The 14,158-nt window shown below is 36.4% G+C and overlaps 1 protein-coding gene across 1 annotated transcript in view; it reads left to right on the top strand.

Moving 5' to 3' along the window:
- Positions 1-249: 249 nt before the first annotated feature.
- Positions 250-14,158, top strand: part of LOC306878347 (collagen alpha-1(XIV) chain-like) — a 137,235-nt gene continuing 123,326 nt past the window's right edge. The window contains exons 1-3 of the mRNA XM_079430630.1: positions 250-514; positions 1,881-2,001; positions 6,702-6,818. Coding sequence (XP_079286756.1) covers positions 1,914-2,001; positions 6,702-6,818 — 205 coding nt within the window. The 5' untranslated portion in view covers positions 250-514; positions 1,881-1,913. The remainder of the gene's footprint in view (positions 515-1,880; positions 2,002-6,701; positions 6,819-14,158) is intronic.

The raw sequence follows: 14,158 nt of genomic DNA, 5'->3' as shown, positions 1-14,158 counted from the left end.
TTCACGTTTAACTGTGACAGATAATAATTATTTTCAAATTTCAAAAGTAACTGAATAATTGCGCACACTGACTGATTCAATTAATTTCACTTAGTAAAATATAATTAGGCACACGCCATAACAGTCAATTTAATCATCCATCACCCTGGTGTAGGCGTTATGATTGTTCATTACAGTTGCATTCCGCTGAACAGCCTGCATGTAGGCAGGATCAAGTATTTGAGAAGGGCTCTTGATTGTCGTGAGATCATTCGTCGTCTGTCCAGTGGCTGCAATTGGTCGCATGAATGTTTTTTTTCCCCCGGACTCGAGACTGAAGGATGAAATGAGGTGCAGAGCTGAAGAGCCGATGGAATGGGCGAATAAAGACAGACGAAACACGCACACGGAGAGCGCTGTGAGCCATCCGACTAACGCTGCGAGAAGATACGAGTGAAGTCTGACCATCACAAGACGTGGAAATTTGGATCACATTTAGATCAAGCGGATTTCATTGAAGCGAATGGTGTGAAAGGTAAGAAAGCTGTCAGATTTAATCTGTTACATTATCTACTCATTATCTGATATAACGTTTGTTAAAGCAACACTGTGATAGTTATTCAAGATGAAGACTAGAAAATATATGCGATACATTTTTGACTGTTTTGCCACTTTTCTTTGTATTATGCATTTTCTTGATTTTTTTTTTTTAGGTATAGCCTATTAATGAATAATTTTGGAAAACCTTTTTTGTTCAATTTATTTCTTACACAAGAAACTTAAAAGTGTGTTTAATTACACATATAACACACATTTGTAAATATAGCCTATATTTTTTTTTACTCGTAAAATATTTCCCCAACTGACGTGAATAGAAGCGCACATAGGCTAACTTTCAAATGTTCTTAGAAACAATGTGATAATAGGCTATAGCTTATATAAATAAGTAGGCTTATTAAATTATATAATTATATAATAATTATTATTATTATTATATTATCTCTAACTGAGAGAGAGAGAGAGAGAGAGAGAGAGAGAGAGAGAATCATAGGGATGTCCCAGACACCACCAATGCTCAAAGAATTGACTTGATATATCCTACATCTATTTTTAAATTTAGGGCGTTTAATCTTTACTGTGCTGTTGAGAATAGAAATGAAGCCAAGGTGAGCGCTTGATGTTTATTTCAGGATTCATCATTCAGTAGCAGGTGAAACAGAGAGAGAGAGAGGGACAAAGACAGACAAGCAAGTGAATTTAACCATGCATTGTGGGCTTGTTAAAAAAGGCTTCTCTTCTATATTTGAGTGAAACAAAATGCTCTCTTGCAGGCTTTTTTTTTATCCCATTTCACAGAATAAAAAGCATGCTTTGAGATAAATTAATAGTGAAATGCTGATGGACAACCATGTGTCATCCAAACAAGCTTTAATTTAAACGATATTCCATTTAAAAAGGCATATCATGACAAACAACAACAATATATAGAGAGGGAGAGAAGAAGCCATGTGTCACAACAGCTAAGGAATACTGACTTATTGAACTACATACCATAGTCTGCAGCTAACCAGCATAATCTCTTGACCCTAATTTAGACCACTGTTTAATTTAAGTGGGGGTGCCCTCTTGAACAAGCCTGGGCGGCTTCCTCTCTAAACACACGTCACCCTTCTTATCCAACATGAATGACAGGAGCCGTAGTGGCCTGCTTGTTCTCAGGAACAACAATGGTCCTCAGGAAGCACTTCTCACTGGCTGTCCATCAAAACTCAACAAAGTCTTTACTGTTCTTGACCCGCAGAGACTTTCCCTCCTCCCTCTATGTGTTTCTGAAATCCCCCTGAGGTCACACAGCTTCAGTGAATTCCTCCACTCACTGTCCGCTTCTCTTCTCTCTGTAGGTGCAGGGCAAGCATCACTCACACGGCTATAAGATGCGGGTGTCAGGATCGAGGATTAAGCTGTGGTGTCCGCTTATCTCACTGGCACTGATTCAGTTTTTCACCCCTGTTTCGGCTCAAGGTAATTGCTGTCTTCATGGTTCTGAATTGGTATTTGCTCTGGTTTATTGGCTTTTGTGTGGCTATCTAAAATATGAAATGTTGTCCTAATCATTTAATGCATAATTTAGTCACAATGGCCGGGTTACATTTGAAATTGACCCTTAATGCACCTTCACATCTCCTAAGAAGACTCATTTTAGTATAACGTCTCTCAGTAAGAAAGTAAAAAGAGCTAAAGTGAGTGTTGAGGATTTTAGATGGGCTAGAGATGTGGAAAAGCATTTAGTCTAACATCACAGGGGACCACAATGATAATATCCCTCAAGGCAACTTAAAGGCTTAATTGGTTGCTCTGCTTGGAAGGAGTTTCACATTCCTCTCAGGCCCTGGAGTGAAAGGTGGAGCCTGGATCATCATCTGGAGTGGGAGGTTCTGTTCGGAAGATAAAGTTGGGATTACTCTTTGAATTCTTTGCCTTCACTCTTCTTCCCAGACTAGCACTTGTGTGATGGGCATGTGTAGTCTTTAAATTTATGCCACCTAGACAGGTTCTTTTCATCCCTCAAATGATTGAAAACTGTTGGTGTAATTTTAAACTGCTCAGTGGTGCAGCTGAATGGGAATAAACAAACCAAAGACTTTTAGCTAAAGGAATATTATGGGTTTAATACAAGTTAAGATGTATCGACAGCAGTTGCGGCATAATGTTTATTACCATGAAAATGAATTTCGTCTTGTTGCTGCTTTTAAACAAGCAAAAATCTGGGTTGTAATGAGGCACTTACAATGGAAGCGAATGGGGCCAATAGATAAACATTAAAATGCATGGTAACACTTTAGTATAGGGACCAATTCAATTCTCACTATTAACTAGTTGCTTCCTATTATTAGCATATTCGCTGTTTATTAGTACTTATAAAACATATTCTGCATGACCATAATCTACATCCATAATCTAATCTAATACCTAAACATAACAATTACAAGCTATTAATAAGCAGCAAATTAGGAATTTATTTAGGCAAAAGTCGTAGTTAATGGTTTGTTAATGGTGATAATTGGACCTTAAAATAAAGCACATTCCATCTGAGTAGGTTGGAGTAGATTTTTGAAGTAAGTTTAAGCATGATTTGTAAACTGATACATTTTGATGTTTGAATCTCATAACTAGCTTTATATGTATGGCTTTTTGGCTATAGTAAGCTTGCTCTGTAGCTCACCCGGTACTGCATTGAACTTGCAAAGTGCAGTGCTTTAAAAAGACTTAAAGAGCTGAAAGACTTGTAGAAGCAAGCTAAAATGGCATGGTTGCTTCAGCAAATTTGTTTTATCTCGTGTTTGAGATCGGTTGGGTTTAGTGTAGTGTTTCATGTACTGTAGGTGGTATGTTATTTTCAAAAGTGATAGAGCATTAAACTTTTAGTGCTCACCTGATATTTCATTTCCGAACTTCTGTGATACATAAAGTGACCACTTTATCTGTTCTGGAGAAAGCTGAACGTGGCTTTTAGTGCACATTTAGGACATTTCAATTTGAAAATGCACAAAGCATGCAAAAAATTATAAGATTAAAATTTCTGCTTTTATATCCTCCAAAAATTGGCCCCAAGTGCCTTGCTATTTCATCAGTTTTTGTATTTTTTTTAAGACAAAGGATGAGTTGAAATTACTATTTGTTGTAAATAACACTATGCAACAAATGCTATCAATTGAGCTTAACTTAGCTTTCGAACCTGCCATATTCCTACAGAAAATGTATAAAAAAATAGCAGTGTGTTTATGGGTACTTAATGCGTTGGAGCAAAAATGATTGCAAATGCTGACAATGCCCTGCTGAGAATGAATGGTTGGAAGCAGTCAGTGATACAAAGCGGTATGATGAGACATTATGAAAGCATTTTGGAAGGGGCTGTATTGTGTGCGCAATGAAGTTGTGGAAAAATGAAACAAAAGAACTGAAGGTCAACCTTAAACCGTCTGTCTGAAATCTTGTTAAAACTCTCAAACAGTCAAACGCACAAAATAATTTACATTCACAGTTTTAACGCAATTGTTGTTTGGATTTACACAGGCAGTACATCTCAGTACAAAACCTTTAACTAAGCAAATCATCTAGATAATGTGTTTTTGCACATTGGTGAGATGAGAAATGTAGCCAAGTCTTCCAGATTTTCATTTGGTCCTGCATAATTCCTGCTTCTCAGATCTGTGTAAATTTACATCACATCCAACAGACTTAGATGATCGTAAAGAGCAGAATGTTTCTGACTGCTCCTGCTAAGTAGGCATTAATATTTTAATTCCCTCAACAGCGATTTTTGAGTTTGTAAAAAATAAACGTTAAAAACTAGTGCGGAGCCCTCTGACAGGTGAGTAATTGGAAGCACGATGATAAAAGGACGCAGTGGATTTTTGAGTAAGAACTCTGTGAGTTTCTCCAAAAGGATGAAAGATAACCACATCAAAGGCCTGCGGATTTGTGGGTATGCGTTTCTAACATACAGACAGATACGGGACCTCCTGCTCGTATTTCTCTCGTTTCAAGTTACAAGTCAGCACTTGTCACCCTTAAACCACCATGGCCGTTGTTCCTTACCTCCCCCTCAGTCTCTACAGGAGTTTATTTGGCACAAAACCTTTAATCACCAAGAGCCAGGAGACGTGGCTACCTGGGTGTGCTAAGACAGTTTTCCAAGAAATATTCTATGAAACTGTCATGGTACTGCTTCCAGAAATCTGTTGTTTTTTCACACCGATGAATGTATTATGTTCTTCTTCATTATTCATGGCTCGTGAGAAGAGTTTTAGCATTTCAACATTGTTGGAATTACTTTCTGAGTTGTGTTTCGCATACATTTTTCATTTCCGTCATGGTGTGCAGTACTGAGCTGGCACAACAACACACTTTTCCCCTCTAAATTCGTACCAGGGTGGTTACTTTATACGCAGATGATCTGTTGTGAAAAATGTTATCTCTGGATGGCTGGATCTAAATCAGTACTCATTTCATCCCACTCACACGAATGACTAAGCATTTTCACTGACACTTTCTATAAATAGAGTACAGTTTGGTGTTACATAACTTTTTTTCTAAGCTATAGAAGCACATATACTGTATATTTTTGTGAACTATTAGATATAATAATTATTAGATTAGGTTTCTTAAGTGTTATTTTATATAGACAACTCCAACCTTTTGAATGGTAATGCACATACATTTAATACATTTAATAATTAATATTAGTGTTTAGTCATTTTAGCTGCTGTGCAAAACAAACAAACAAACAAATAAATAAATAAAAATGTTGGACTGTTTCTATAGCATGATGTAAAGACAAGTAAATAATATAATTTATTTGCAAAAACATTTATGTAATTTTATGTAATTTCTGTATGTACTCAAATATATATATGGAAAATATAAGTTTATCAATAACCACTATTAAATTGAGAGCAGCTTCATTTAGGCTAATCTTTCAGCCCTTTCAGTTGCTAACTTCACTCTAAAACATGCTGGGTTAAATACAACCCAGTGCTGGGTAAATATTGGACAGAACACATGCTGGGTTGTTTTCAACCAACAGTTGGGTTAAATGTTTAACCCAACCTTCTGGGCAGTAACCCAACCGCTGGGTCTAAACAACCCAATCGCTGGGTTCGTCCATATTTTACCCATCACTGGGTTGTATTTAACCCAGCATTTTTTTAGAGTGTTGTCACCTGCTGGGTAGAATCCACTTTTGAAGCACAGAAATGTATTTCTATATACATTGATTGATGGAATTGAATCGTAGTTCCCCAAAGACACATATTGGACAGAGTGTGGTGTGAGTGTCCATGAGAAGCGAGATGTTCACCCCACAGGAAACCCAGCAGTGTTCCGTTCCTCAGGTTGGTGCACCTAGATCAGTATTATGTTTTATCTCTGTCTCCTAAACGCCCTGTTGACCTCTGGGTTTTATTTTTTACATATTTCCCTTTTCTGTGTGTGCCAACATGGTTTCTTCATATATACTTTACAGTATGTAGTACCTCGGTTTCTTTCTCTGAGCAGAACTGCAGCATGTGAACAACATAAGAACAGAGAAACATTGATTAATCAATGTTTCATTACCTTACATGTGGGATGTGTGATGTTTGGGTGTGGTGATTTCTCATAGGTCTAACACACAACAACTGATTATGGGTCAGAGGGGTTTATTTACTTCAGTAGAAAAACATTTAGGATTGAATGATGAAAGACCACCTCTAATCAGTTGTTTATGGCTGTAGACACTCATAAACTGAAGTAATATGCTTTGTTGAACTTTTAAGACTTGTCTTTCTCTTCAAACTCACTGGTATTTAGGATGCTTTAGAAAATAGCAGAAAGCTACTTTTCTGACCTTTAAAAGTCACATTCTCTTCTCAATTACCGTCTTGTCATTTTTAATGAGACTGTAACTCTCTGTTCTTGATTTTATGTGCATTATGTCGGATGGACAATTAAGTAATAATATTAAATCACCTTACATTTCCTAATATTAAACACCTTACAGATTATTATAACCTTAAATTGGACATGGCTATAAACAAAAGAGTGAGAATATGACTTAAAACATACCTTTCCTTGGATTTTTATCCAAGTACAATTTAAACTCTCATCTGAATAATATTTTCAATATTTACTTAGTCATCATTTGCACATTTTCAGTTTATAATTCCTTTCTTTCCTTGCAGTTCCAGCTCCAAGAAGACTTCGATTTAAAGTTCTGAGTGCAGGCAAGCTACTTGTCTCATGGAAGGAACCAAAAGGAGAATATGAAGGCTACAAATTTATATATAATAGTGAACCAGGTAAGAAGCAATGACAGTAAAACAGCGTTTTTATTTATTTTGGATCTTATGTGGTCAGTCAATATGAATAAATGTAGTGATACTATATTGTATGCATCCAGGTTTGCTTTCTGTTAAATCTGTTATTAATGAAATACAGTCTCTGTTTTAGTCCTTTTCAGCTTTACTTTTGTCTTTAAATGCATTCAGAATTTCTTCACTTCGACAGATGTATTTGTTAACCTTGCCAGATCTGAAGGACTCTTTGTTTCTTTACATATTTGACAATAGTCCTTGTCTGGGGCTTTGATACGGCTCCTGATAAGACATAAACAGCCAAGGTCACTCTCTGGTTTTATGCAAACCAGGTGCACTAGCCATCAGTTCTGTAAACTCCACACTTTGTTAAACACTTTTTCTGGGGCAACAATAAGCCATATCCAAACTCGTTGTTTCTTAGAGCACATTCCCGAGCTCTGTGTATTTTAGGTCTGGGTTCATAGAATAGATATAGAATAGATAGCCAGTTGAGATGTTCCCAACAGATGGGAAAAGCACTCATTTCAATTGTAGCAGCTCATTTGCTGTGTTTCTATGTGCAAACTGGCATTAATGGGCATGATAATTCTCTCTATTGGCCAGAATTGAGGTATTAAAGTGATGGAACAGGGTTGGATGAGGACAGGTGATAGCTGGCATCAGAGCGGGTCAATGCGACTCTTTTGTGATTGAGGTGAGGAATGTCTGGCTGCGGTACCTGGTCAGAATCAAGGAGGTCAGATGGAGGTTACTGTCTGATCCAGCTGCTTGTATTTATGGTATCTGATGTCAGCTCTGTAAATGTCCAATCTCACAACAACATTGGCATCCTTAGAAAGGGCTGCAAACCGAAAATGGCAAAGCTCCTAAAATGAAACATATGACAACAAATGACTGTTTTAGTTGAAAAATTCCAAAAACTGTATTCAAAATCAACATGATGCTGACAAAGTTTATGCACTGATTTGCAGTGCAAATGCATTAATGTCAAATTTAAATATTTTTCTTTTATATGGTAACTATGGTAACTATGCTAACTCAGGTAACTTTTAATTATTGCACCAATGTTCGAAGAGGCTGACAGCATAAAATCACCTCTCATTACTAAAGTGGAAGATAAGAAAGAATATTCAAATGACACAGCATCGTTTGCTTCCATCCAAAATTGAAACAAAAAACTGCTATACATAACTAATAACTGTCAGAGTTTCAAGCTAATTAGCTTTCAGTATCATCTGACTGCATCTTAAAACCTACTATTAAGGATAACAGGTAAAGAGAAACAAATCAAATTGAACAAAATGATTGATTAAATTAATGAATGATCTCAAAATAAGTGAGGCAGGCCATATATAGATGTACTAGAATGAAGGAATTGAGGATGGAGTTTCTCTAAACATTAAGGGCCTTATCATACACTTGCCACAATGCGGCGCCAGGCGCAATGCAAGTGTTTTTTTTTGCTATTTTCAGTCTGACGCAGTTATCATTTTCATATCCTGCGCCACGTTGTTTAAATAGCAAATGCATTTGCGCCCATTTGTGTCCCCATGGGTGTGCTGGTCTGAAAACGAGGTGTGTTCAGGCACATTGTTGGCGTGTTGCTATTTTGAGGTAATTGAAAGAGACTACGCCATTGACCAACTAAAACCTGGGGCCTGTACCATGATGGTAGATGAACAAATTCAGAGTTACATGATTAGTTTCGAGTTGACAAATCCAAACCACTTCAATCTGGCTTTGTTGGTACCATGATGCTGATCATCAACTTTCTTTGTCAACTCAGGCTTTGATCCTTAGTTTGTGGAGCACGTGCACATGAAAGTGTGACATCACTGCCGAACAGCCAATCACAAGCCTTAGTTAAAGGTTAAAGGTTTTATTAAAGGTTAAAGGATTGAAGAATATGATGAATTTAAATGCATTTGCAATTTAAAAAAATTACTTGTTCATGAGAGGACAAATACAATAAATTGTCTTGCTTTATCAGTGCAGTCACAAGTGAAACTTGTTAAGTTAGTTTATATAGTTGGAAATATACAGTGATAGAGACTCAAATGTAAGGTCACGTAGTCATTTTTAAAGCATTATCTACTGAGTCTACAGCTTATTTATATTACATACGATCTATATATATACATGCCAAATATAAAAAATTTAAGGATTACAACGTAAAATATTATTATTGTGTAGGCTATATAAATATAAAAACGCCTACATGTCATAATGGATAGTCATTGCATGCATCAGAATTAGGCTACCTATTTGATCCGTTTCCTCTCTGGAGACGTGTTCAGTCTTTGCGCTTGCAAATTCTGCCGTGTAAATATAGCGAATCCGCCATGGCGCGAGGGCAACTGGCTCTTAAAGGGAATGGAAAACGAGACTCTGATTGGTTTATTGCTAGGATTGCAAAAAGTTGGAAAATTTCCAGTAAATTTCGGAAACTTTCCAGGATTTTTTTTTATCTTCCTGGGATTTTTGGAAAGATTCCGGAAATTTAATGGAAATTTTCCACCCCTTTGCAAATCTATTTATTGCATGTTATGCCCTAAACACACCCATTACTCATTAAAAGAATAGGGGCAACCCTTAGAGACCATGCACCGGTTGCGCCGGCCGTTTTTCCCATCGTTAAACTAGCAAAAGTGGATTCGGACATGCCCTTAGTGCACCTGCGCCTTTTTCTTTAGACCATGCGCTTAGATCGTTAAAATAGGGCCCTAAGTATGTAGATGGAATTGTGCATGCATGTGTAAATGTTTATAATGATCATAGTTCTTTGTTACATTGATTTACTATATTGGCAATTGTTGTGTTATTGATCGGAAAGATTATATTGTGTCAATTGCTGCACCTTTAAACCTGCTGCAGTCTTTTATAGGGTCTTTTATAAATTCCATCATGGACAGCGACTGAATATAAGTTATATGAACTTGGGTGGGTGACTTAGCTGTTAATTTGGTCCAACTTGATGCTGTAATTCCAGTAAACAATTGTATTTGCTTCATATAAATATCACTTTGTGGTCTTATAAGAATATTTTTGAAGAAAATGCTGTGTTAATTATGCTTCCCAAACAAAATTGACAATGTTAAACTAACCAATAATTGCTTCATTTATTTTTGTTTATTTATTTGTATTAATTTATTCAACAAAACTCTGAGAAAATGCATTTTTATTTACATATTGCCATTAACAACCAGTCTGAAAATATAATTATTTTACAAACTAAAAGTGTGTGTGTGTATATATCATATATAGCGGTTCCCGGTTCATTTTCAAATAGCTAACAGCACAATGAAAGTGCAAAAAAAAAAAGTAACGTCTTTAAGTGATTCGCTTACTGAGTGAGTCTGTTTCAAAGAGTTAACTAATGAGGCCGTTTCGTGAATATGTTTGATTGACTCATCAAAAGAACCATTTATAAGAGTAATTTTTCATCAATCGGACATCTCAGCTTGTGCTGTTCTTGTGCAGGAAAGACTGATGTGCACCCTAGCGAGATGTTATCACACAAAACCACATTCAGACTCACACAAAGTGCCCTTAGCTTCAAGAAAATGAGAGACAGAGAGAGATGTGAGATGTTGAAGGGTAGGAGAGAGACATTTTTCAAGGTGCTTAATCACTCTTGAAAAGGTGTATTCTGGCTCATGGCATCTACGGTACTTTCCTTGCTTTAGAAGTTACATGCTTTCCCCTTGAGCACAAACAAAATAAACACACAAGTTTTTCCATTTTAAGTATATTTTCAGTAATAGATGTGGTTAAATATGAAAACAGAGTAAGTAATCAAATTTTGCATTGGGATTAAGCACAAATTGATTTTGCATCTATTTTTAGATGTAACTATAGACTATTTTTCCCTCAAAAGCCCTTTGCTCCTCTCTTTTTAAAAATCAAAGAGGGAAGGGAGATATTCGTATGCGACAAACCAATTCTGTCCTTTGGTCTCATTTAAACAAATTAGATTTGGAGTGCTTTGATGTTGTCGTGAGAACCGGTGACAGTGTGCTGTCTGCAGCAATCTTCTTTTACTTTTCTATGAAGCGTGATGTGCAAAGTCATCAGCAAACTGTGGTTCTCCAGTTCTGACTCCTCCTGCTCTGAGTCTAACCCCAATCATGCTCCCACTGCTGCTGAATAAGCAACTTCCACTCCCCTTCAATTGATCTCTCGGCAAGCCACGATGATTTTAATCAGAATCATTGGTCAGGGATCTGAATTGCAGGGGCAGGCTTCTTCATCACATTGAGGGACTGTTCAGGCATGACTGATTCAAACGCAATAAATTTTGGCTGCACTTTTTAGTTCATCACTATGCTTTTTTGGTCTATTTTCTTTTATTTTTAAAGTCCAGATCTTTAAAGGAATACTCCAGGTGCTGTATATATGACTTTCTTCTATGGAACACAGATGGAATGTGGAACCCTCAAAGCTGATGCTTCAAAAACCACACGAAACAAACACAACGGTAATCCATACAACACCAGTTTGATGAATCAAAGTCTTCTGAAGCGAATAGATTGATTCAGTTCTTTTAATGGACATTGATTCACTTTCTAACTATAAACCATCATAAGTTCATGCTTGATGTACAGTAAATGTCAGAGCTTCACAACACTCTTATGATACGCTTCACAACATCTTGATATTTATGTTATGTCAAGTGTGAACACAAGAATGTGCATGTGACAGTTGGCTGGAAGTAATGGTTTATTGTTTAAAAAGTCAAAAATAATAGTGATTTTCTCTCTCACACCTATCATTTTGTTTCAGAAAACAATGATTCATCAACTGGTGTCATATGGATTACAGTCATGTTCGTTTTGTGTGGTTTTTGAAACATCAACTTTTAGGTTTTCACTCAATCACAGTATATGGGCTCACAGAGATTGACTATTTTCCTAAAATTCTCTGTTTGTGTCCATCTGACGAAAGAAATTCATATAGGCTACATCTGAGTCAGCATGAGAGTGAGTAAATGATAAGATAATTTTTTTGGGGTGGAGTATCCCTTTAAGTTATTGAAAGTTGTCATTCCTTCTCAGTTCACCAAAAGCAAACATTTTTTTTGAAGTCATAATCCCAGACTTTGTCACCAGACAGGGATGTCATGAAGCAAGAGAGATGAGTTTGTGGCCAAGACCTTTTTAGAACAGACAATTTGTCACTGTCAATACTGCAAACAATCTTCATGAAGTTGTTTGCTGTGCAATGGCCATAAAGCATCCACCCACAGATTGTATTTGGGTGATAACTTGGCATCACAACTTGTCAGACCAGTGCTATTCCTTCTCTGGCTCAGAGCAAAGCTACTTTGGACAGATTGTTTATTAGGCTGTTTTAGACATTATGTGTTTGCTTTTGCACTAGAGAACTTGGATCAGTTTGGAAGTCTATTCTTTTAGATGTCTGAGGGACAGATTTTGGGATGCCCATCTTTTATGTCTGTTAGTCTGTGTCAGTCTATTCGAGAAGGGTCTGGCTGCAGACTTGCACTTGCACTCTCAGACTTGCACTCTCAGAACTTGCGCTTCCGCGGGTGACGTCACTTGCAGTCTTTTTTATTTTTTTATTTTGTTCTATTTATTGATTATTTTTTGTTTGAGTCTCTCAACATTTTACAACAGTAGCCAGGTGGTGAAGACAAGAAAAAAGAATCTAAATCGCGATGTCACTTGCAATCGCCGCTATCTGCGACGTCACTTGCGTTGCCAATGCAGACGGGATGCTGTGGTGCTTAAACGATTAAAACTAATTTAGTACAATAACGAACAGTGTCCTGCAAGTCATCTGTAGGAGAAAAAAAATCAGTGGACAGCAGAATATGAACGCAATGCGCAAAGTTTCTCGTTAAGCGGTTTCCTCCCGTAGAAAACCATAAACACTTAATATGGCTTACTCTATTAAGATACATTAAGTGCAATTAAAAGATAAAATACGATGTATAGTTATTATTAAATGTACTACAAGGCAAGTAGACGGCCATGAACACAATACGCACATTTTAACTTGTCCTTCCATACAGCAAAATGCTTAATGTGTCATAATGGGCAAAATTTAATATAATAATAATAAGGGACTTAAGGGTATTCTGTAGTCTTTGACGAAGATGATAAAGACAATTCATTAGCCTATAAGTCTTGTTGACACAAAGATGCAGACCAGCAGATATGAACATGCATTATGAAATGCATTAAGTGATATTAAAAGGACGCAATGCGTTAAATTGCACGTTAACCGTTTTCCTCCCATAGAAAATTCATTTTAAGTACAACACGTAATCTAGTTTATGGACAAAGACAATGTGTAGACCGTTTATTTAAAAAAAAAATAAAATAACGTGAAACTTTACGTGTTGCGTTTATTCTGGGCTCACCTGCCTGTTATGTATATGTATTAGTTATGTATATTTTAATAATGATGAGAAGCATATCGAGTTTGCTCTTTATCATCTTAGTCCATTATGCCACATTATCCCATGTTTTGCGGTATGGGAGGGAAATAATATATACATATTCATTATATTAATAAACTGTATATTGAATTTAATATTTTAATAGATTAAACTATATTAAGTGTTTATGGTTTTCTACGGGAGGAAACCGCTTAACGAGAAACTTTGCGCATTGCGTTCATATTCTGTTTCTTTCCTTTGCAGAATTAATGCTGAAACATCAACTTTGTATGAATAATTGAAATAGTGGTGTAGGTTGAAGATTTGGGCTAGTAACTCATGGAGGACTATGACTGCCACTTAAAAAAATGTAATATCAATATTTTAATAAAAAAAAATAAAACCATTAAATAATGTTTTTTTTTTCAAATTGTGAAATAAATAGATGTGTACATAATTCATATTAAAATTGTGGTTATAATAATTAATTAATTGATAACTAAATCATTTGCCACAGCCATATCACCCTGCAGCCCAAGACCGGTTGCCCACTGAAGCTAAGCAGGGTTGAGCCTGGTCAGTACCTGGATGGGAGACCTCCGGAGAAAACTAGGTTGCTGCTGGAAGAGGTGTTAGTGAGGCCAGCAGGGGGTGCTCACCCTGTGGTCTGTGGGTCCTAACGCCCCGGTATAGTGACGGGGACACTATACTGTAAAAAGCACCATCTTTCGGATGAGATGTTAAACCGCACGTTATTGTTAACAGTAAGATTGTTAATGTTTTTTAAAGAAGTCTCTTCTGCTCACCAAGTCTTCATTTATTTGATCCAAAGTACAGCAAAAACAGTAAAAGTTTGAACTATTTTTACTATTTAAAATAACTGTTTTCAATTTGAATATATTTTAAAATGTAATTTATT

The sequence above is a fragment of the Barbus barbus genome (genome assembly GCF_936440315.1).
Source record: "Barbus barbus genome assembly, chromosome: 12".
NCBI classification, from domain to species: domain Eukaryota; kingdom Metazoa; phylum Chordata; class Actinopteri; order Cypriniformes; family Cyprinidae; genus Barbus; species Barbus barbus.
Note: the sequence above shows the minus strand (reverse complement) of the source record. Positions and strands in the feature narration are given on the sequence as shown.